Here is a 21020-nt window from a genome sequence, read left to right on the forward strand (position 1 = left end):
AACAACATAACAAACACAGGTTATCTGGTCATTATCACATTGCTGTTTGTGGGAGCTTGCTGTGCGCAAATTGGCTGCTGCATTTCTCACATTACAACAGTGACTACACTCCAAAGTTACTTTATTGGCTGTAAAACACTTTGAGACGTCCAGTGATCGTGCTATATAAATGCAAGCCTTTCTTTCTTTAACAGGTTCAGCCAGAAGCCTGAAACAGGGTGCTATATCTTTGGCAAAAGCAAATGACTGCGAATGTTAGAAATCTGAAATAAAAACAGAAATCCGTGAGGAGAGGAACAGAGTTATCATTTCAGGTCAATAATCATTCATAAAAACAGGAAAAGTTAAAGATATAACAAGGTTTTAAGCAAGTGCAGAGGCAGGGAAGGTGGAGGGGAAGGGAGGAAAAAACAAAGGGAAAGGTCTGTGATAAGATGGAAGGCAGGAAAGATTAAGTGACAAAAGGTATGATTGTACAAGACAAAAGAGATGCCCAATGACCTTTTGTCATTTCATCTTTCCTGCTTTCCACCCTATCACAGACCTTCCCTTTTGTTCTTTCCTCCCCTCCCTCCTCCCCCCTCCCCCTGCCTTTCCCTGCCGCTGCACTTGCTTAAAACCTTGTTACATCTCTAACTTTTCCAGTTCTGACGAAAGGTCATCGACCTGAAACGTTAACTCTGTTTCTCTCTCCGCGGCTGCTGCCTGACCTGCCGAGTATTTCTCGCACTTTCTGTTTTAATTTTATTCTGTACCTTTGGGGAGCATTGAGATGGATTGGCATGAATAGGCCATACCATGTTTTAGCGACATTAAGAGAAAAATGTTTGTTTATTTTTCTCCTCTTTTATATTCCCCCTTGACAAATTTCCTTTTTCCTATCTGTTTTTTCTTTAGTTGCGTGTTTTAGGTTTGGCGTCATCTTTTTTCATGCTTGCCTTTCTCCTTTCCCTAGCGGCCTATCTCCCTTTTGCCGGTGTTTATGTCTTAACTCTTTTTGACCGCATGCACCGCAGTCACCACCTCTCTGTAATTTTACAGCTGTCTCATACATTTGAAGTGTATTAGAGGCTGCATACAAATACCGCGGTCAGAGAAAATGAAATGTTGGACACCTTGTAAACCTCAAAGAAAATCCCATCAAAATTTTTAATTTGTAAAGATTTCTGGGAACACACTTTGATAATAAATACAGCATTTTCTCCAAATTGTAAATTCAACATATAAATGGGAACAGCAGGTACGCAGCCTTAGCCATTTCAGAACTTTTGCACTGAACAGTTTAGGCATAATGCACTCTGCAAATTTCATGAGGTCATTCATTTTGTGTGGTGTAATTTTAGAAGTGAGCAGATTGCCAGGGATGTCTTGAAACAACAATGCTGGATAGTTCTCTGGCCAAACTTATCTGCACTCAATGTACTGTCAAATGGCCAGATTGTGATACTTTAGATATGCTGTTGCAACCAGAGCTTTTTCTTCTCGAGCTATGTCACATTTCAGGATCTTTTGGACATTTTTGACCATGGGAATGATCTAGCTATGAGTTATTTTAAAATTTGCTTTGAGTTACAGCTTGCTTTAAAGGGGTTAGTTTCTCGGGACAGTCTCATTCTGAGTTGTGAATCTTAAGTCAGATGAAAAGTATTTAATAAGCGAGTTGTAAGTTTTTTTCCCCCGAGACCTCGGCATAATCAATTTGCTGGCTTGTCTCCATCAGTGATAAAACGTTTACACTCTTTATTTTAACTGGCTGATGGAAAGCAAAATTCAAGTGGGATGAGTTAGAAAACACAGTTACCCCATCCCCCCCTCTAGAATACCTTACTTCAAAATGTACTTTCAAAATATACTTAACCTGTGGTTGAACGGCAATTGAACAGCCAGGAATAAAGCAGACAACTAAAAAAGGCAGTCTGGACTTTGGAAATAGGGCTGCGAAATCAATCAGGCAGCAAAATGCCGCGAGGAAATATAAAGAGGGAGCAAAAGGCTGCAGCGAAGAGGTTTGGCACTGGGACTGTAGGACAGAAAGCAGAGGATTTATTTTGTTTAAGTTAAATAAGACAACACACTAAAGTGGGAGGGTGTCGTGCGTTCTTGATTCTGTATAATTTCCATAAACAAAAGTTGTACCTTCCATAAACATAAGTTGTACCGATTGAATTAAGAGACTCTGACCAAAACCATGACTCTGTACATTACACCACACTGTGGAATAAAACAGTTTATGACTCAAACCAAACCAAGTGTTAACTTGAGCAACCATTGGAAAGAATGAAGAAATGTGCATACAAAAGACATGGATATCCCGTCCAGATTGCAAGGGAGTTCTTTTGTTACTCTCCCGGGTCTTGTAAAGATACAAGTAGTTACAGGGCAGTGTGAGTCAATTTCCATAAAAGTCACATGGTTAGACCACTTGCAGGGAGCGACTGACACTGAACCCAAGAATGTATCCACAGCAGATATGAATTTATAACAAATGATTATCAATTAATTTAGTTATGAATATTCAGCAAATAACACCCTTTAATTCATAAAAACACAGATTGATCTTTTTTCTATTTATTTTTGATTGCAAAATGTATCTGTTTTAGACCCTTAGCTTGCAGCTAATCGTTCTTTTATATTTGGTTTGTGTCGGTCAACTTGTGCTATTGAGGGTCAATTTTTAACCTTAACCCGTGGATATAATTCCTATTTTAGTATTTATTTTCTACTTTACTGCTTTAGAATTATTCAGCTAAATTCCAGATATAGGGCAAGCGTATGAAGCATTTCCTTCATATTGATGATTAATTACAGTTGCTTTTTTGAGACAGTGGCTAAAATATTTCAGTTTGAGTCCTCTTCCACTCTGGCTTTGTTATCTCACTGTGCTCCTGTTTAAATTAGTAACTTATATTTTGCCTTATTCCATTTTTTGGTTTTATTTTCTGACGCAGTCTTCCAGGCTTCATTGGAATTGTGGCACAGAACCATTAAATAAATGGTACAATTTGACAAGCGTGGACTGATAAAGGAGAGCCAGCGTGGATTTGTTAACGGCAGATCATGTTTGACTAACTTGATTGAGTTTTTTGATGAGGTCACAGAGAGGGTGGATGAGGGCAGTGCAGTTGATGTTGTGTATATGGACTTTCAAAAGGCATTTGATAAAGTACCATACATTAGGATTGTCAGCAAAATTGAAGCCTATGGGATAAAAAGGAAGTAGCAACATGGATTCAAAATTGGCTAAAGGATAGGAAACAGAGAGCTGTGGCGAATGGCTGTTTTTCAGACTGCAGGGAGGTATACAGTGATGTTCTCCAGGGTTCAGTACTAGGACCACTGCTGTTTTTGATATACATTAATGACTTGGACTTGGGGGTATAGGACTCAATTTCAAAATTTGCAGATGACACGAAACTTGTAAATGTTGTAAACACGATAGTGATAGACTTCAAGAGAACATAGGCAGCCTGGTGGAATGGGCGGACTTATGACAGATAAAATTCATCACAGAAAAGTGTGAGGTGATACATTTTGGTAGGAAGAATGAGGAGAGACAATACAAGCTAAATGGTACAATTTTGAAGAGGGTGCAAGAGAGACCTGGGGGTATTTGTGCACAAATCTTTGAAGGTGGCAGGTCAAGTTAAAAAGCAGTTAATAAAGCATATAGAATCCTAGGCTTTATAAATAGAGGCATAGATAGAGTACAAAAGGAAGAAGTTGTGCTAAACCTATATAAAGCTGGAGTACTGTGTCCAATTCTGGGCACCAAGCTTTAGGAAGGATGTTGAAGGCTTTGGAGAGAGGGTACAGAAGAAATTTACTAGAATGGTTCCAGGGATAAGGGATTGCAGTTACATGGATAGACTGGAGAAGCTGGCGTTGTTCTCCTTAGCGCAGAGAAGGCTAAGAGGAGATTTGATAGAGGTGTTTAAAATCATGAAGGATTTATATAGAGTAAATAAAGAGACACTGTTTCCAACGGCTGAAGGGTCAATAATGAGAGGGCACAGATTTAAGGTGATTGGCAAAAGAACCAGAGGCGGCATGAGGAAAAACATTTTTACACAACGAGTGGTTAGGAATTGGAATGCACTGCCTGATAAGGTGGTGGATACAAATTCAATAGTAGCCTTCAAAAGGGAATTGGATAAATACTTGAAGGAGAAAAAATTGTAAGGCTATGGGGAAAGAGCGGGAGAGCGGGACTAACTGGATTGTTCTTCAAAAGAACTTACGCAGACTTGAAGGGCCAAATGGCCTCCTTCTGTGCTGTACCATTCTATGATTCTAAATAGAAAATGCACACTTCTCATAGGTTTTTAAAGATTTTTGGATAATTATGTCTATCATTTATTCAATTTGAACCAAGTACCTCCCAGAAAGGCCGAAAATGTCTGTGAAGCAACGTAACATGCTTATAAGTTTATTGGTTATCATTGTCATGTGGGCTCCATTTGCATTTGTGGTATTAAATTATCATTACATGTGTAGTGCCAATGCAGTTGCTGGATCTTAATTCATTATAGTAATTATTCTTTTTTTGTCTAACTTTGTGAAATTCTCTCAACAATGATACAGAACAGTGGTTCAAATATCTGATCTTTTCCAATTTATAGTGCAAGTTTTACTGTTCTAGAAATCATAGCATACAACATTGGGAATATATTAGGTCTCAGAATCCCTACCTACAATTGCTTGTAATCGTTCTCGAAGTGATTTGAAGCCACTGTGAACACATATTAAGGGTTGAACCCAAAAAAAAACCTTCGCAGCAGTGGAAGCATTTATGAGAGAAGCTCCTGCTGTGTCTCTAGTTTATGTAACTGAGATTTTCACTGCAAATCCCACTGAAGTTGACCGTGCTCGGTGGGAGACTGCAGTGCAGACAATCATTTATCTCTGACATTACTTGCCAGAAATGGCAGTGATTATCTGGCTATTGCCACTCCTCTACATTGCCCAGACCATCTTCTAATGAAGTGTGGATGGGGCAAGTCACTTGGCAATACAGTGCTGTTGCTCGAACAACCTCTGTTGGGGAGCAAGTTGATTCAGCCTAACCATATTGCCCTCCAATTCAGCGCACGTAGAGGCAAATTGCTATTGAGTATTGATCCAGTGTTCCAATCACATCTTTTTGAAAGCAGGGACCTGTATGGTTCAGGAGGGACACTCAACATACTGCACCTCCATATTGTAGCAGCTGGCCCCTCATTAACCCCAGCCACTGCCACCTCGAAAGAGCCAGCACAGACGTGGCCTCCTTCTATGCTATACTATTCTACGATTCTATGATCAGTGTTTAATGCCTCAACTTGTGCTGCTTCCTCAACATCACTATGATCTTCTTCCACAATCTTTGCTGGCATGATAGTATCATCATTATATGCAGTACTATGTGCCTGTGCACAATCAATTTTTATGTATGGAAGTAGGATTATACAGGATATATGAAACAGAAACAGGCCATTCGGCCCAACCAGTCCATGCTGGTATTTATGCTTCACTCGAGCCTCCTCTCGTTTTCCCTCATGTAAATCTATTAGCATAACCCTCTATTCCCTTCTTCCTCATATGCTTGTCCAGCCTCCCCTTAAATGCATCTATTCGCTTCAACCACTCCCTAAGGTAGCGAGTTCCATATTCTCCCCACTCTTTGAGTAAAGAAGTTTCTTCTGAATTCCCTATTGGATTTCTTGGTGACTATCTTATATTGATGGCCTCTAGTTATGCTCTTCCCCACAAGTGGAAACAGTCTCTTATGGGGTCAAGTTTCGGCCTGAGTTGCTCCTATTTTTTTGGAGCAACTAGTTTAGAATGGAGTATCTTAGAAATTGCAATTCTCGGCATTTAGTTTGCTCCAGTTCTAGTCGGTTAGAACAGTTTCATTTTGGAACAGATTTTTTTTTCAAAAGGGGGCGTGTCCGGCCACTTACGCCTGTTTTGCAAGTTTAGGCAGTGAAAACATACGCCAAACTAACTTAGAATGGAGTAAGTGTAAATTTTTGTACGCTCAGAAAAATCTTGCCTACACTTTAGAAATCAGGCGTAGGTGACAAATCAAGCGTAGGGAACGAGGGAGAGGGGGAAGGGAAATAATTAAATTCTACAAGCATTCAACAGTCTTACTTATACAAATAAAGAGCCAACCTGACGTGGATAGACTGGAGTATTGTGTACAGTTTTGGTCTCCTAACTTGAGGAAGGACATTCTTGCTATTGAGGGAGTGCAGCGAAGGTTCACCAGACTGATTCCCGGGATGGCGGGACTGACCTATCAAGAAAGACTGGATCAACTGGGCTTGTATTCACTGGAGTTCAGAAGAATGAGAGGGGACCTCATAGAAACATTTAAAATTCTGACGGGGTTAGACAGGTTAGATGCAGGAAGAATGTTCCCAATGTTGAAGAAGTCCAGAACCAGAGGTCACAGTCTAAGGATAAGGGGTAAGCCATTTAGGACTGAGATGCGGAGAAACTTCTTCACCCAGAGAGTGGTGAACCTGTGGAATTCTCTACCACAGAAAGTTGTTGAGGCCAATTCACTAAATATATTCAAAAAGGAGTTAGATGAGGTCCTTACTACTAGGGGGATCAAGGAGTATGGCGAGAAAGCAGGAATGGGGTACTGAAGTTGAATGTTCAGCCATGAACTCATTGAATGGCGGTGCAGGCTAGAAGGGCCAAATGGCCTACTCCTGCACCTATTTTCCATGTTTCTATGTTTCTATTATATCACCAGCACCACTGGGACCCACAACGTCGGAATCAAAACCATGGAAGGTGGAACCAGAACCTATGCAAGGGGTTGAAACTCTGATGCCCCTTAATGTGGGCTCATAAACATTAATTTGGAAGCTCTCTCCTGTAGACATTTCAGTCATCGCCGCCAGCATCCAGTCTGGATCGTCCACATCTGGTTCTTGTTCTGAATCTTCAGGGTTGGCATCATCATCATCATCAAGTTCTGCAAAATACATCAGAACAGTCAAATGTTTAACAGCAGAGGAGGAGACAGGATGGGTGGCATGAGTCCTCTCACATACAGCAGGCCAGGCAGCAGGTTGATTTAAAGGGCCACGATGCATTTTCAGGACTTACCCTTTCCTCGCGTGCGGGCCCAGCTTGTGCTGTACCGATTGCTTTTCTCCATGTACGACTCATCATAGCAGCTACCCCCTGTTCCAAGGGTGTCAGTGGTTGCAGATTGGGCGGGCCTCCTCCTGTCCGAGTTGCTTCCCTTTAGTTGTGGGCCAATTTCTTCTGCAAAGAGTAAAATATAAATTTTTACAAAGTGCGTCTTTCTGCAGGGTGGGACATACAGATAGTCACATGACAATTACGATTACATTAAAAAATGAAAATATTACTTACACTAACTACTTGACCAAGGTCGTGCCATTTACACTGGCTTCCAGATCTCATGGTATGTACACTGTGCAATAATCTTCTGCAACTTGGTTCCAGCGTTTCTTCATTTCTTTAGGTGGCACTTTTATGCGACCTCTGTTGCTGGTATCCAGCTGCTGCCATCTCTGCTCAATGACGTTTACTAATATCTCCACTTCCCCATGCAAGAAATTATTTTTTCTTGGTGGACGTTGTTCCATTGCTGTATTGAATTGACTCTCTTATTTTTCAAAGCACACAGTCCTTATTTTGCATGCACCTATGCAGCACTTGTTCTGGAAGTTTAGCAGCAAAAAGCAGCACTCACTGATTTCAGCAGGTGATTTCTTCAACAGTGCTGCTAAAAGCACTCCTTCAGGCACAAAAAAAATCACCAAGATTCAATCCCAAGCCTTTCCAGAGGCCCACGAGACAAATCAGCACTTTTCTTCAAGTTTCTTTAAAAATGGCCGAGTGCCAATGTTTGTGACCTCCTGTGCGTGCGCGTACGCTCCCGGCATGTGTTAGCCCCGCCCCCCCTGCACTTCCAAAATCGGCGCGACGCTGTGGCTCCGCCCCTTGCTGATCCCTGCGCGCCGCGCCGTGCTCAGAGGGAAATCCAGGGAGGCCGAGAATTCCGAGGTAAGTTTTTGTCGCGCTTTTGGGTGCAAAAAACGGGCGTCGATGTCGGGGCTGCGCCATTCTAGGCGCGGCCCGAAACTTGACCCCTCTGTATCCACTCTATTAAAACCTTTCATCATGATATGTCAATGTAATATAATGGAAATCACCGAATATATGCCTAATATGGATATACTATGATTCTGTGAGACCCTCTGATCTCCACAGCCCCAGTACCTCTAGATTATCCTGACTGAATAAATCATCTACTGCTCTCTAGTGTCAGCTGTGGCTCAGTGGGTAGTACCCTCACCTCTGAGACAGAAGGTCATGGGCAGGGACTTGAGCACATAAATCTAGGCTGACAATGCAGTACTGAGGGAGTGCTGCACTGGTGGTGGTGCTGTCTTTCAGATGAGACACTAAAGAAATGGCCCATCTGTTCGCTCGGGTAAAAGATCCCATGGCACTATTTTGAAGAAAGGAAGGGGAATTATCCCCGGTGTCCTGGCCAATATCTACTCCTCAGTCAACATAACAAAAGCAGATTATGTGGTCATTATCTCATTGCTGTTTGTGGGAGCTTGCTGTGTGCAAATTGGCTGCCGCGTTACCCACATTACAACAGTGACTACACTCCAAAAGTACTTTATTGGCTGTAAAGTGCTTTGGGACATCTGGTGGTCGTGAAAGGAGCTGTATAAATCCAAGTCTTTCTTTTTTTCTTTCTCTCCGGTGTGAAGTAAGTAATTTCTGGTTTTCGGGTCCACCACTTATTCCACTCTGTGTTCTCCAATAACCTATGGAATGGCCAATTGCATTTACACAGCTGTCCACCTATAGGAAGGTTTCGCTCAGGCCCAAATAATTCCACCACCTTCTGTTGCAGTTCCTCCACCAACATGTCCAACTTTTCTTTAGTGAAGGGACAGTTTTTCCAGTTGCTCCAGGCATCATTTTTGCTGCAATAGTCTTGCTCCATTCAGAAGTAAACTGTACCCCTTTAAGTGCAGTAACCCTTCAAGAACTGATGCTCTCTTTATCCCCCATCCACCTGGAAAACACGCAAAGTGCATGGGGAAATAATTTAAGTATAATGACACTGCCAAATTCATCAGCATCTGGAGACCACTCTTCTTCCACAGAAATGCAATGATCATGGCCAGTTTTCCCCCATAATAGGAAAATTGTTTCTCGTGCAATATTTCAGCGACATCTCACCACTCTTGCTTTCTTTTTAGTTATTCTGGGGATGTCTTCTCTATAACAAAAGTATACTTTTATACACTTTGTGACAGCTTTGGCTTAGTAGTAGCACTTTGAGTCAGAAGATTGTGGTTTCAAGTCTCACTCCAGAGACTTGAGCGGAAGACCTAGATTCACACTCCCGTGTAGTGCTGAGGTGATGTCTTTTGGATAAGCCATTAAACTGAGGCCCCATCTGCCCTCTTTAGTGGACATAAAAGATCTCCTGCCACTATATCGAAGAAGAGCAGGGGAGTTATCCCCGGTGTCCTGGTCAATATTCAGCCCTCAACCAACTATCATTAAAACAGATTATCTGGTCAGTACCACATTGCTGCTTGTGGGAGCTTGCTGTGCACAAATTGTCTGCTGCGTTTCCTACATTCCAACAGTGACTACAATTCAAAAGTACTTCATTGGCTGCAAAGAACTTTGGAATGTCCTGAGGTCGTGCAAGAGCCTGTGTAAATGTAAATATTTCTCTCTTTTCTTTCTTATCACAGTCCAACACTTCAAACAATCTATCCACCTGAATTTTATCAATACTCTCATTAATTTTGAAGATCAGAATTAGATCCCATTCTACGCCTCTGCAGCAAATCCAAACCTAAGGCACAAAGTCTATCTCCATAGCTTAGTGCACTGAGGCAAGCGATCATCTTCTTTACTCTTCACGGAATCTTCTCTAGTGACAAAAGGTCTTTCTTGAGGTTGGAGACCAGAAGAGTACACAATAGTCCAGATGATCTCTCAACAGTGTTCCTGACAAAAGCTTGCTACGGTGTAAATGGCAGAAAATATGTTGGATGACATATTCCCGGTATTAACATATTATTTGAATAGCATCCGCTATCAATTCTGTCAGAAAGTGCCAGAAGTAGCGATGGATGGCAGAATGAAAAATAAATTCCTCAAAATTGGACAGCATCAGGATGGTAAATCCAGCCCCAAGGGTTAAGTCCGGAAATTAACTGAATATTGCAAGAAAACCCTATTATATCTCTGATCCAATTTCTAGATCTGCAAAGACAGATTGTACCACCTACGCTAAGCACTCTATATGAAGAACTATTAGATATGGTAAACCAACCTCATAATGGTTTGATGCTGGTCTGATATTATTTCCAGTCTACGGCTATTTATAACTTTTAGCGATATTGCTGCTATGCACAAGATAATTACAAATGATAAATTTGGCCCATCTTTATTCATCCATCCAGAAATACCCTAAAGTTCCCCTCATTGCAGAATCTAATCGTTTCTTAAATAATTGCGAGGATATTGATTCTGGCACTCTGTCAGCGACTTCATTCTATATATTGATTGCTCTTTGTTTGGAAAAACAACTTCCTGATATCAATCATAAATTTGCCTTTTATTAGTTTGAACATGCATTACCTTGTCCCGTTGTCGCAATTTAAACTAATCTTCTGGAGTTTTGCATTGTCGATAGTACTTGGGGTCAGAAGAGGCGAGGGAAGCAGAGCAGGTCTCCAGTCGTCTTGGGTAATCCTTGCCACTGGACCAAGACCTAGCTCTGTCAAGCCTGTGTGGTGGCTGGTGTGCACAAAATCCACGCACAGGCATCTTCCACCCTTCAAGATGTAGTTTGGGATCTGGAATATTAGGTCCTTCATTGAAACATCTGTGAACTCATCCCTTTTTGGCGTGGAAGCAAGTCATCCTCGTTTCGAGGGACTGCCTATGATGATGAGTACTATAGTATTGGAAAATAGTCACTAAATTTTAACTAATTTTTGAGGGACTAGTAAAAGCATGACAACCCCCACAAAAAACATTATGCCTTCTTTAAGTCCCTCCATGTCACCCCTGCTATGTTCTGCCACATCCCCCCACTTACTGTGTTTCTGCTGGCAGGTCTCCACTGAGGAGCGGACGGATTCACCCCCTGCCCTCCAATCAGCGAGCTGTTTGCGTAGCACTGGCAACTTGTCAATTTTATTATAATGAGATCCGATCAGGCCTTCCTCAGGCAACATTGGTGGGGGGGGCAGGTGGGGGGGCGATGCAGTCGACCAGCTCACCACCCACCCTCACCTTCTGGATATCAGTCTTGTGGCTTTTCTCTGCATTCCTTCCAATGTTTGAATGTCTCCTTTGTGTCTGAGAAATGGATACAGTCATCAAGGTATGGTCTGACAAAAGCATATACAGTTTGATTATAACCTCCTCTGACTATATATAGGCCAGTATTCTACTGGCTTTGTTGCTTGCTATTCTACATTAATTGGGCATGTTGAGCATCAAATCTACTAAGACATCAATATCCGATGTAGCTATTCCAACAACATACATGGAATAAGTGCATCACGCATTTTTTTCTCTTGTATACAGTACTTTACGTGTGCCTGCGTTAAATTTTATGTTCTGTCCGCTTACATATTTTGTCTTCCTTATTTCTTAATTTCTGAGTTCAGTGTTGCAATTTTATTGCTTGTCCCACAGATGTGGATGAATGCAGCGAGGAAGCTATGTGTTCAGGGGGTCAGTGCATAAATACAGATGGATCCTATATGTGTCGATGTGAAACAGGTTTCACACATTTACCTGAAGCAGAACAATGTATCGGTAAGAATCAATTTAAAATATTACGGACTGGATTTTCGGCTTTTCTGTTTTCGGGGCGATAATGGCGGTGGGGCAGGGAGGTAGCGGCCAGGAATAGTTTGAGCTTTAGTATGTAAGTTTGGGCATCTAGACCCTGCGTCGGGGGGGGCGCAGTGATAAGCGAGGCGTTGAGCACCTCTTGTGGCACAAGGATGGGAAACGCCCGAGCTAATGAGCCGGGCCGAGAGAGGTCTCGGGGGGACTAAAAAAAACACAAAAACATTCCTAAAACATTGTCCACGCCACCGCAACACAAATCGCACAACAAATTTAAAACAAAAAACACTCGCACTCACTTTTATAGCACTTTACCTTCCTCCCCGCCGCCAGCATAGCTGGACCGTTCTGATATCCCAGGCAGTCATTGCGAGGCACATTTCTGGGCGGATGGGTCGGGCAGGAGCTCAAACTCGTGCTGGTGTCCCAATCAGAGGCGTTGCACACTCAGTGCAGCTCTTCCCGGCGAAACCTGGAGCGCAAAGGACTGGAAAATCCATTCCGTACAAGTTTTATTTTGGACTTTTGCACATTAGTAATGAAGGACCTATGTTATATATGATAAGGTTTACAGTAATTGTTTTACATAAGATATATTATAGACACACATGCATACACGACGTGTATGTGTGTGTATGTGTGTGTATATATATATATATATATATATATGTATGTACATACATTTAGAAAAATTACAAGGAAATGATTAACGACTAAGTCTATCTATATATTGCCTCTTGTGTGTTTGAAATGTTTCCAACAATATTTTTTCACGGGCCATTTCAAGCAGTAGTTTCCCATGCCTGCCTATTTTGCCATCAGAAATGTGCGTCATACACAGAATGGAATCAGACCTGGTGTTCCTGGCCTCCAACCCTATCTCCTCCCCATTGCAGCACAGATTCGGTCTAAATTCTTTAAATGGTGATCTAGACCTCTCCTGACCCAGCCACATTTCCAACCCCCTACCCACCCTCAATCCCCCACCATGTAGCAGCATATGAGCAACTTACGACGAACAACATGACTGGAGAGCTGCTAGCATTTTAGAATGTCGAACAGAAGGAAGCATATTTCTTCTACACTCGTACTGATTTGAAATGTTCCTATTCCTCTTCGTAGATGGTTGTTTTTCATTACAGCCTGTAAAAGATTATTCCTATATTTTCAGTGAAAATCAAATATTGATGTACTTTAAAGTACCCAGAGAATTGTTACATAAATTTTAAAAGGTACCTACATTACTCAACCATTCTCCTGAAAAGTTGTTATTCATAAATTACTTCTCCTGCTCTTTGGGAGTCTCCTGTCAGGCATGTGGAAGATATGGCCCGCCCAACGAAGCTGGTCGAGTGTGGTCAAGGCTTCGATGCTGGAGTTGTTGGTCTGAGCGAGACACTGACGTTGGTGCGTTTATCCTCCCACTGGATTTGCAGGATCTTGAGGAGGCAGCGCTGGTGGTACTTCTCCAGCGTTTTGAGGTATCTGCTGTATATGGTCCGCATCTCTGAGCCATATAGGAGGGTGGGTATCACTACTGCCCCATAGACCATAAGCTTGGTGCCAGATTTGAGGTCCCAGTCTTCAAACACTCTCTTCTTCAGGCGACCGAAGGCTGCACTGGCACATTGGAGGCAGTGTTGGTCCTTGCTGATAGTAGGCTCTCGAGGTTTGGAAAATGGTCCGTATGCCCGACACAAGACTCCCAAAGCAAGCGCTCTACTCAGAACTCCTACACGGCAAGCGAGCCCCAGGTGGGCAGAGGAAACGCTTCAAGTACACTCTCAAAGCCTCCTTGATAAAGTGCAACATCCTCACCGGCATCTGGGAATCCCTGGCCCAAGACCGCCCTAAGTGGAGGAAGAGCACCCGGGATGGCGATGAGCACCTCGAGTCTCGTCGCCGAGAGCATGCAGAAACCAAGTGCAGACAGTGGAAGGAGCGTGCAGCAAACTAGACTCCCCACCCACCCTTTCCTCAACCACTATCTGTCCCACCTGTGACAGAGACTGTAATTGCCGTATTGGACTGTGCCTGAGAACTCACTTCTAGAGTGGAAGCAAGTCTTCCTCGATTTCGAGGGACTGCCTATGATGATGATTACTGCCCTACTCTTGTTCTTTTAAATTTTAAATAAAGGCAAGTAAATCTTTTTTAAATGCACAAGCTTGTTAAGCAACAACAGAATGCTGTTGCTATTAATCACCAACCATTTTGGTTTTCTTTGTGTCTACATAGATATTGATGAATGCAGTTTATATGGCAGCTCTGTGTGTGGCATCTGGAAATGTGAGAATACTGTTGGCTCCTATCAGTGCATTGTGGGATGCCAGCCTGGTTTCCAGCGTACAGCTATTGGAGAATGCATTGGTGAGTATTCTTTAAGAATTGAGGTCTGAATGATTTATTTAGAATACTTTTTATTAAGAATTTAATGCTTTGTTAATTTAACAATTTTTAACCAATTTATTACTTTTAATGTAGCTCCCTTCTCTTTTAATTATAAGTATTCAGTTAGCATGAACCGTAAGTACCCCTTCAGAGCAACACTTTTCCAACTCAATTTTGTTTTCTCATCTTGAGGTTGCTTTACTGGAAAAGTACCTTTCATTCTTGCTATTAGATCCTTCGCTTTTCACAGACCATAGCTCAGTCTTAAACTTTTTGAGAAAATGACCAACAAATTTTCACGAGGTAAATTTTACAATGTTGTGCTCCCAGCAATAGAAGCTTTCTTTGGCATCGCTCATGAATGCTCTCACTGGCCATGTTGAGGCATGGAGGTCCACATTCAATGATGCAAAAATAGTCTACTTTTCTTCTCATTCTCATCATGTGGGTGTCACTGGCAAGTCTGGGACTTATGACCAACCTAGTTGCCCTTAACTAAGTGACTTACTGGGCCACTTCAGAGGGTGGTCAAGAGTGAACTATATTGGTGTGGGACTGGAGTCACATATAGGCCAGACTGGGTAAAAGCAGCAGGTTTCCTTCCCTAAAGGACATTAGTGAACCAGTTGGGATTTCACGACAATCCGACAGCTGTATGGTCACTTATACTGGTACCTGCTTTTTATTTGCTGATATATTTTTTTAACTGAATTGAAAATTCTCAAGCTGCCATAGTGAGATTTGAACTCACAGTATCTGGATTATTTACTACGTTAAAGGTGCTATATAAATGTGTTATTAGACCAGGCCTCTGTACTGCTAGTACCGTGCCACAACCACTACTTTCAAGATAGGTGGTTGAAGGAAAGGAGGATAAAGGGATATGGGAATAGAGCGGGACGCATGGGATTAGCACGAAAGCTCATGTGGAGGATAAACACCAATATGGACTGTTTGCGGCAGATGGCCTATTTCCATGTTAAAACGTTCTACTTCGGTGGGGCCATAAAACGGGCAGCAATGGACCCAAGTCAATGGAAAGGATACTCAGGCCAGGGTATATAACAGGTTGCTGATCACTGCCACCCATTTCACACCTCTGCCAAAACTGAAAGTTACACCTGTAATTTTTGTCCAATTTTATGCGTAATAAGGCTCTATGTGCATAAGTAATTTGTCAGTGAAATTCAAAGCTCATTCACTGAATCTTTAAAATGATGCTAAATGTAATCTCACAAGTGAAAACAAAGCTCGAGTCTTTCTTCGCAGACACATCCAGCATCTGTGACTGAGCAATGTCCAGAGTTGTTGAGCAAACAGCTTTTCTTTCCCACCCTGAAGCTAAAGCGGTCACATCCCTGGGAAAGTAAAGCAAAATCTGTTTGTGTATTCTCCACGGCAACGGCAATTTTGTTTGGTTCCATCTTTGAGTAGGTAATTTCATGTTGAATAGGAACATTCTGGGGGAGAAAACATGGAAACTGCATTCCGAAATGATATTGCATACTTGTTGTTTCAGTATTCCCTCCAAGTTGTTCTGCATTTTGAGAAACTCTACCAAACCCCAGTGCATTGCGTTACAAGATTTTTGGCATTGCATCAGTCAGGTTGGTTTGGGTTGGTAACCAGTTAAACACTCACCAGGACTTCATTGTTTCTCTGGAGGATCAGACCTCGATTTATTGCTAAATCTTAGCCTTGAGCATTGGAAAATATGATAATATGGCTTGTTTTTCCTTAACAAAGATGATGACTATTACTTCAAATCAGCAGTCCTCTTCTAGTCTGGCTAAATTGGTTGTAATCCGAACATAGATATTTTTTTCATAGCATTGATTACTATTAGGACTTCGTTAGGGGCAATGAACCCACACTTGCTTATGTAGATTTAGGTCCGAATAATTATTGGGCGGGATTTCCAAGTGGTGGGGAGGAGTTCTGGTAGGAATAAAAACAGAAAATGCTGGAAATTTCAGCAGGTCAGGCAGCATCTGTGGAGAGAAAAACAATTAATGTTTCAGGTCAATGACCCTTCGTCAGTTCTGGCAGGCAGGCTGGGTTGAAATTCATTTGCCAATTACATGCGCATTCTGTAACTTTATTAATGTTTTCTTGTATTTTGTCGCATTCTTCCTCAGTATTAACTATAACCCCCCCAATTTGGTGTCAGCCGCAAATTTTGAAAATGTACTTCCGATTCTCAAGTTCAATTGTTTATTAGTATAATATACTACTTTAAGCATTAACATAGAACCAGTATTGCAGCAGTAATACTTTTTCAATATTTAGCATTTTAAAATACAAAAACGATCAAAATAAATCTAAATTCATTTCACAAGTATAATATTAAGTACATATATTTATTGAATTGGCTGAAAGATGATGGGGTTGAAATTGCCCCTTTCTATAAGGCCATGGGTCAATGCCGACTGGTTGCCAAGTCTCCGTGGAGGAGCCACCATTTTAAGAATTGCCCTTCCTCAGTTTTGGAGAAGTGTAGGGGACCGCTCCGCTCGTTTTCCCACCGTGGTGTGCACGTGTGGACCCCTTACCGACTGGCGGAGACCTCTTCCCGAGATTGGGTGCCAGGCCGCTGGCCTGGCCGAAACCCTCCTTGGTGGCCCAGTGTTTGCCACTGAAGTGGCTATTGTGTTTGCAGCGGCCCTTCCCTTTACGGTGCTGATGATTGGTTGGGGCGACGGACCCGCTGCGAGGGCACTTCCGCCCCGCCAAGCCAAAACCAAAATTCAAAGACGTGAATTTTTCTAGAATCTCTGCCCCAGTCCAACTTTCAAAAGGGGTAAGCGTGCCCCGTATGTGGTCGGGGCTCAGTTTCGGCCCCTATATTTTTCTGCAATAATCCTAGGTGGAGAGATATTGGATAATTTTCCCCTTCTCCTGACCTTGACCTATTTTATCTTTCGATTCCCATAGGATTTATTGAAAACCTGGCTTCTTTGAGCTTTTCTCACAGTTCAGACCTATCTGAACCATCTTTTTCAGTAGGTGGTATCTTTACAGTTTGTCAAGAAAAACAATGAGCTGACTTCCTAGGCCCCATTTGAACTCTGCTGTCCTTTTGATCTGCACCTGTTCAGGCCAAAACACTGAATTGAAAAATGTTGTGTTCAATTTTATTAAATTTTACTGTTTATACCTCAAAACTATACTCTATGAATCGTTAAGATTTAAGGTGTGGTTATTCTGCAGCTACTAATCTAGGTATCTATGGAGAGATATATACAGTTAACAAGCCTGATTCCATCTGCTGAACTCACCACAAAAGGGGTCTGTGCATGCATGTTTGCATGGTGTGTGAAACTATGCTCCCGGACAGGTTAATTTTTAAGTGTTCGGAGAGTGCAGACAGGAGCATCTGCTACCTCTTAACATTAAAAACATGGGAAAGAAAGGCGTGCAATGTGTCTAGGTGGGCCAACCTACTTCCTGGACATTTCACATGGAGCTTCATATTGGACTGGAGTCACGCTGAACTTCTTGTGAACTTACACTGTTCTGGCACTTCCTGATGTAGCAAGTCTCACACTGCTTGCATTTAGTGCACTTTAGGGGACAGATTAAGGCCTGACTCAACCATGTTCATGCTGACGTGCCCCCAAAGCCACTGTGTTGAAGCAAGAATGGCATTCTAACAGCACCATTTCAGTTTTTGTTTATACAACAACAACACTTATATGCATATCGAGCCCTTAACGTAATGAAATGTCCCTAGGCGCTCCACAGGAGTATTATGAGATTTTAAAAATTGATACCAAGCTGTATAAGTAGAAATTAACACAGGTGACCACAAAAGCTTGGTCAAAGAGGTAGGTTTTAAGGAGCGTCTTGAAGGAGGAAAGAGAGGTGGAGAGGTTTAGGCAAGGGAGTTCCAGAGCTTGGGGCCCGGGCAACAGAAGGCACGGCCACCTATGGTTGAGTGATTATAATCAGGGATGCTCAAAAGGACAGAATTAGAGGAGTGCAGAGATCTCCTGGGGGTTGTGGGGCTGGACGAGATAACAGAGATAGGGAGCTGCAATATTACCATAATTAAGCCCTGTATTTAACAATGCAATTTTGCATCATATTCATTACAAATTTACTCTATTATGCAGTAGGAAAAAAAAACTTTTTGCGCAAATGGTTAAATTTGGGACTGAGGTTACTTGTACTGTTGGTCCAGCAGAAATTCAAATATCTCAACTAGCTTCCACTCAGAAAATGCCCATTATGGCTTCTCTAGTTTCTCGAATTTACTGTGACCTCAACATAGCCCCACATCACTGCCAACATCGACAAAATATCCAACTTCTAAAATGTCTAAAATTAATGACCAGTAACAAAGCTGTATTTTACAATGATGTGGAATATAAATCACTGAACAGCTTTGCGATTTAGAAGAAAAAATATCCCAGTTCCTAAAGGAAACCTGTCTAATGTTCCTTTGGGGAGTTTTATAATGACTGTTTACAGTTGTGACTGGGATGGTGCTATCGGCAGCTGTTATTCATTAGAATGACCCAAGTTCAAACATTCACACTTTAGTCAGTCCAGTAGATGTAGTCCTCTGGCTTTAAATACTTCAATACTTCCAATTCAGAGGGTCACAGGTTTGATTCACATACCTGGGTAATACTCACTACTTGATTCGGTGACTGGACGCTTTAGCGAGAGGATTTGAGTATAGGAGCAGGGAGGTCTTGCTGCAGTTGTACAGGGCCTTGGTGAGACCACTCTTTGAGTATTGTGTACAGTTTTGATCTCCTAATCTGAGGAAGGGCATTCTTGCTGTTGAGGGAGTGCAGCGAAGGTTCACCGGACTGATTCCCGGGATGGCAGGACGGACATATGAAGAAAGACTGGATTGACTAGGCTTATATTCACTGGAATTTAGAAGAATGAGAGGGGATTTCATTTAAATTCTGATGGGATTGGACAGGTTAGATGCAGGAAGAATGTTCCCGATGTTGGGGAAGTCCAGAACCAGGAGTCACAGTCTAAGGATAAGGGGTAAGCCATCTGGGACCGAGATGAGGAGAAACTTTTTCACCCAGAGAATTGTGAACCTGTGGAATTCTCTACCGCAGAAAGTTGTGGAGTCCAGTTTGTTGGATATATTCAAAAGGAGTTAGCTGTGGCCCTTATGGCTAAAGCGATCAGGGGTATGGAGAGAAGGCAGGAGTGGGGTACTGAAGTTGCATGATCAGCCATGATCATATTGAATGGTGGTGCAGGCTCGAATGGCCTGCTCCTGCAACTATTTTCTATGTTTCTTGTTGGGGGTGGGGAGAGAAAGGAATAGCAAGAAAAATCACAAGGTCAGCTTTGCTCCACAGAAGCTTACTTCTGCCTGGCATGTAGTGGCATTGATTACAGCTTTGGAGAATTTTACAGGTTGGCAGATCTGAACTGCCTTGCTAGCAGAGGAAGGAGGTTGATACAATGGAGAAGATAATTAAGAAAACTTTTAAAATGTGGCGAAAAATGCGCTATTCAAAATGGCAAACAGTCCCACCCACCTCTTCCCTCAACAACTATCTGTCCCATCTATGACAGAGACTGTGGTTCTCGTATTGGACTGTACAGTCACCTAAGAACTCATGTTAAGAGTGGAAGCAAGTTTTCCTCGATTCTGAGGGACTGCCGATGATGACGATGATATGATTCCCCATTTTATTTTTATTTTCTATCCCCTTCTTTAAGCTGCCCCCATGCAACTCACTATTTGTTGATCAATAGGGTGGACAGTTGACTGTTCAGACCGCTTCCATTCCTGTTCTCTGAACAATTAATGTTTTTTTAACTTGGGGTTTAAAATAGTGTGATTTTTTATTAGACCCATAAAGCTAAGATTGTGCAATGGTGAAAATAAGTACCTTTCTTTGAATAACCTATTTATTCCATGCTATTTTTGTATGCGTCATTCATTACAAATAAAAGAAACTATTGAAACAAAGTTTTTTAATGGGCAAATGCAGATGGCAGTCAGAATGAGATCATGTTCAGCTGGCAATCCTTTACCTATGCAGGATATGAGCCTGTATGCAGCATGCTGAGAGTTTATTGCTTATTTCACACAAATGCAGACATATACATCCTGTGCGAGCATGGAATAATAAAGAGAAAACAAACTTTTACATTTTGAGTACTGAATGTCCTTTACCGTTTTCAAAATGATTCCACTATAATAAACTTGTCAATGTTTTATTCAATTTAAAATAACAAATACATTACTCACTAGAGTCCCATAAGGTAACACAAGCATTAATTATACAGTGAAGAAACTGAACTGCTTAACTCTCCAGGGAGAAATTCACATGGATCTTCTTGTAAACATAGAAAATATTGGTTTGAACTCTTAGGCAAATTTGTCATGGACTATATTGTGCACTTTGAATTGAATCCAGTATGTGAGATTTCAGGGCGAATGTTGCATGCACTTGCATGTTAAATAGAAAGTTTGAAATAGTTAAGTGATATATAGAATGTGAAGATTATTTTGCAAAACTTTTATTTGGAATCAAACAGATAAAATATAAAAGTTGACTCAATGTCTTCAGTACTCTGATCTTTATCTCCTACAATATATCACAGATTTTTTCATTTATTTATTCGTTCACTGGATGTGGGCGTTGCTGGCAAGGCCAGCATTTATTGCTCATTCCTAATTGCCCTTGAGAAGGTGGTGGTGAGCCACCGCCTTGAACCACTGTTCTTTGTAGCGGTTTGGTATAACTGAGTGGCTT

The 21020-nt window shown here is 41.8% G+C and overlaps 1 protein-coding gene across 2 annotated transcripts in view; it reads left to right on the plus strand.

Annotated features, from left to right (window-relative positions):
• The window catches only part of LOC139263461 (latent-transforming growth factor beta-binding protein 2-like), an 857891-nt gene that overhangs the window by 736420 nt on the left and 100451 nt on the right, over window positions 1-21020 (plus strand). For both annotated transcript variants that reach the window (XM_070879584.1, XM_070879586.1), the window contains 2 exons: window positions 11725-11847; window positions 14122-14253. In XM_070879584.1, the coding sequence (XP_070735685.1) occupies window positions 11725-11847; window positions 14122-14253 (255 nt within the window). The remainder of the gene's footprint in view (window positions 1-11724; window positions 11848-14121; window positions 14254-21020) is intronic.

This window comes from Pristiophorus japonicus, chromosome 4 (assembly GCF_044704955.1).
Source record: "Pristiophorus japonicus isolate sPriJap1 chromosome 4, sPriJap1.hap1, whole genome shotgun sequence".
NCBI classification, from domain to species: domain Eukaryota; kingdom Metazoa; phylum Chordata; class Chondrichthyes; family Pristiophoridae; genus Pristiophorus; species Pristiophorus japonicus.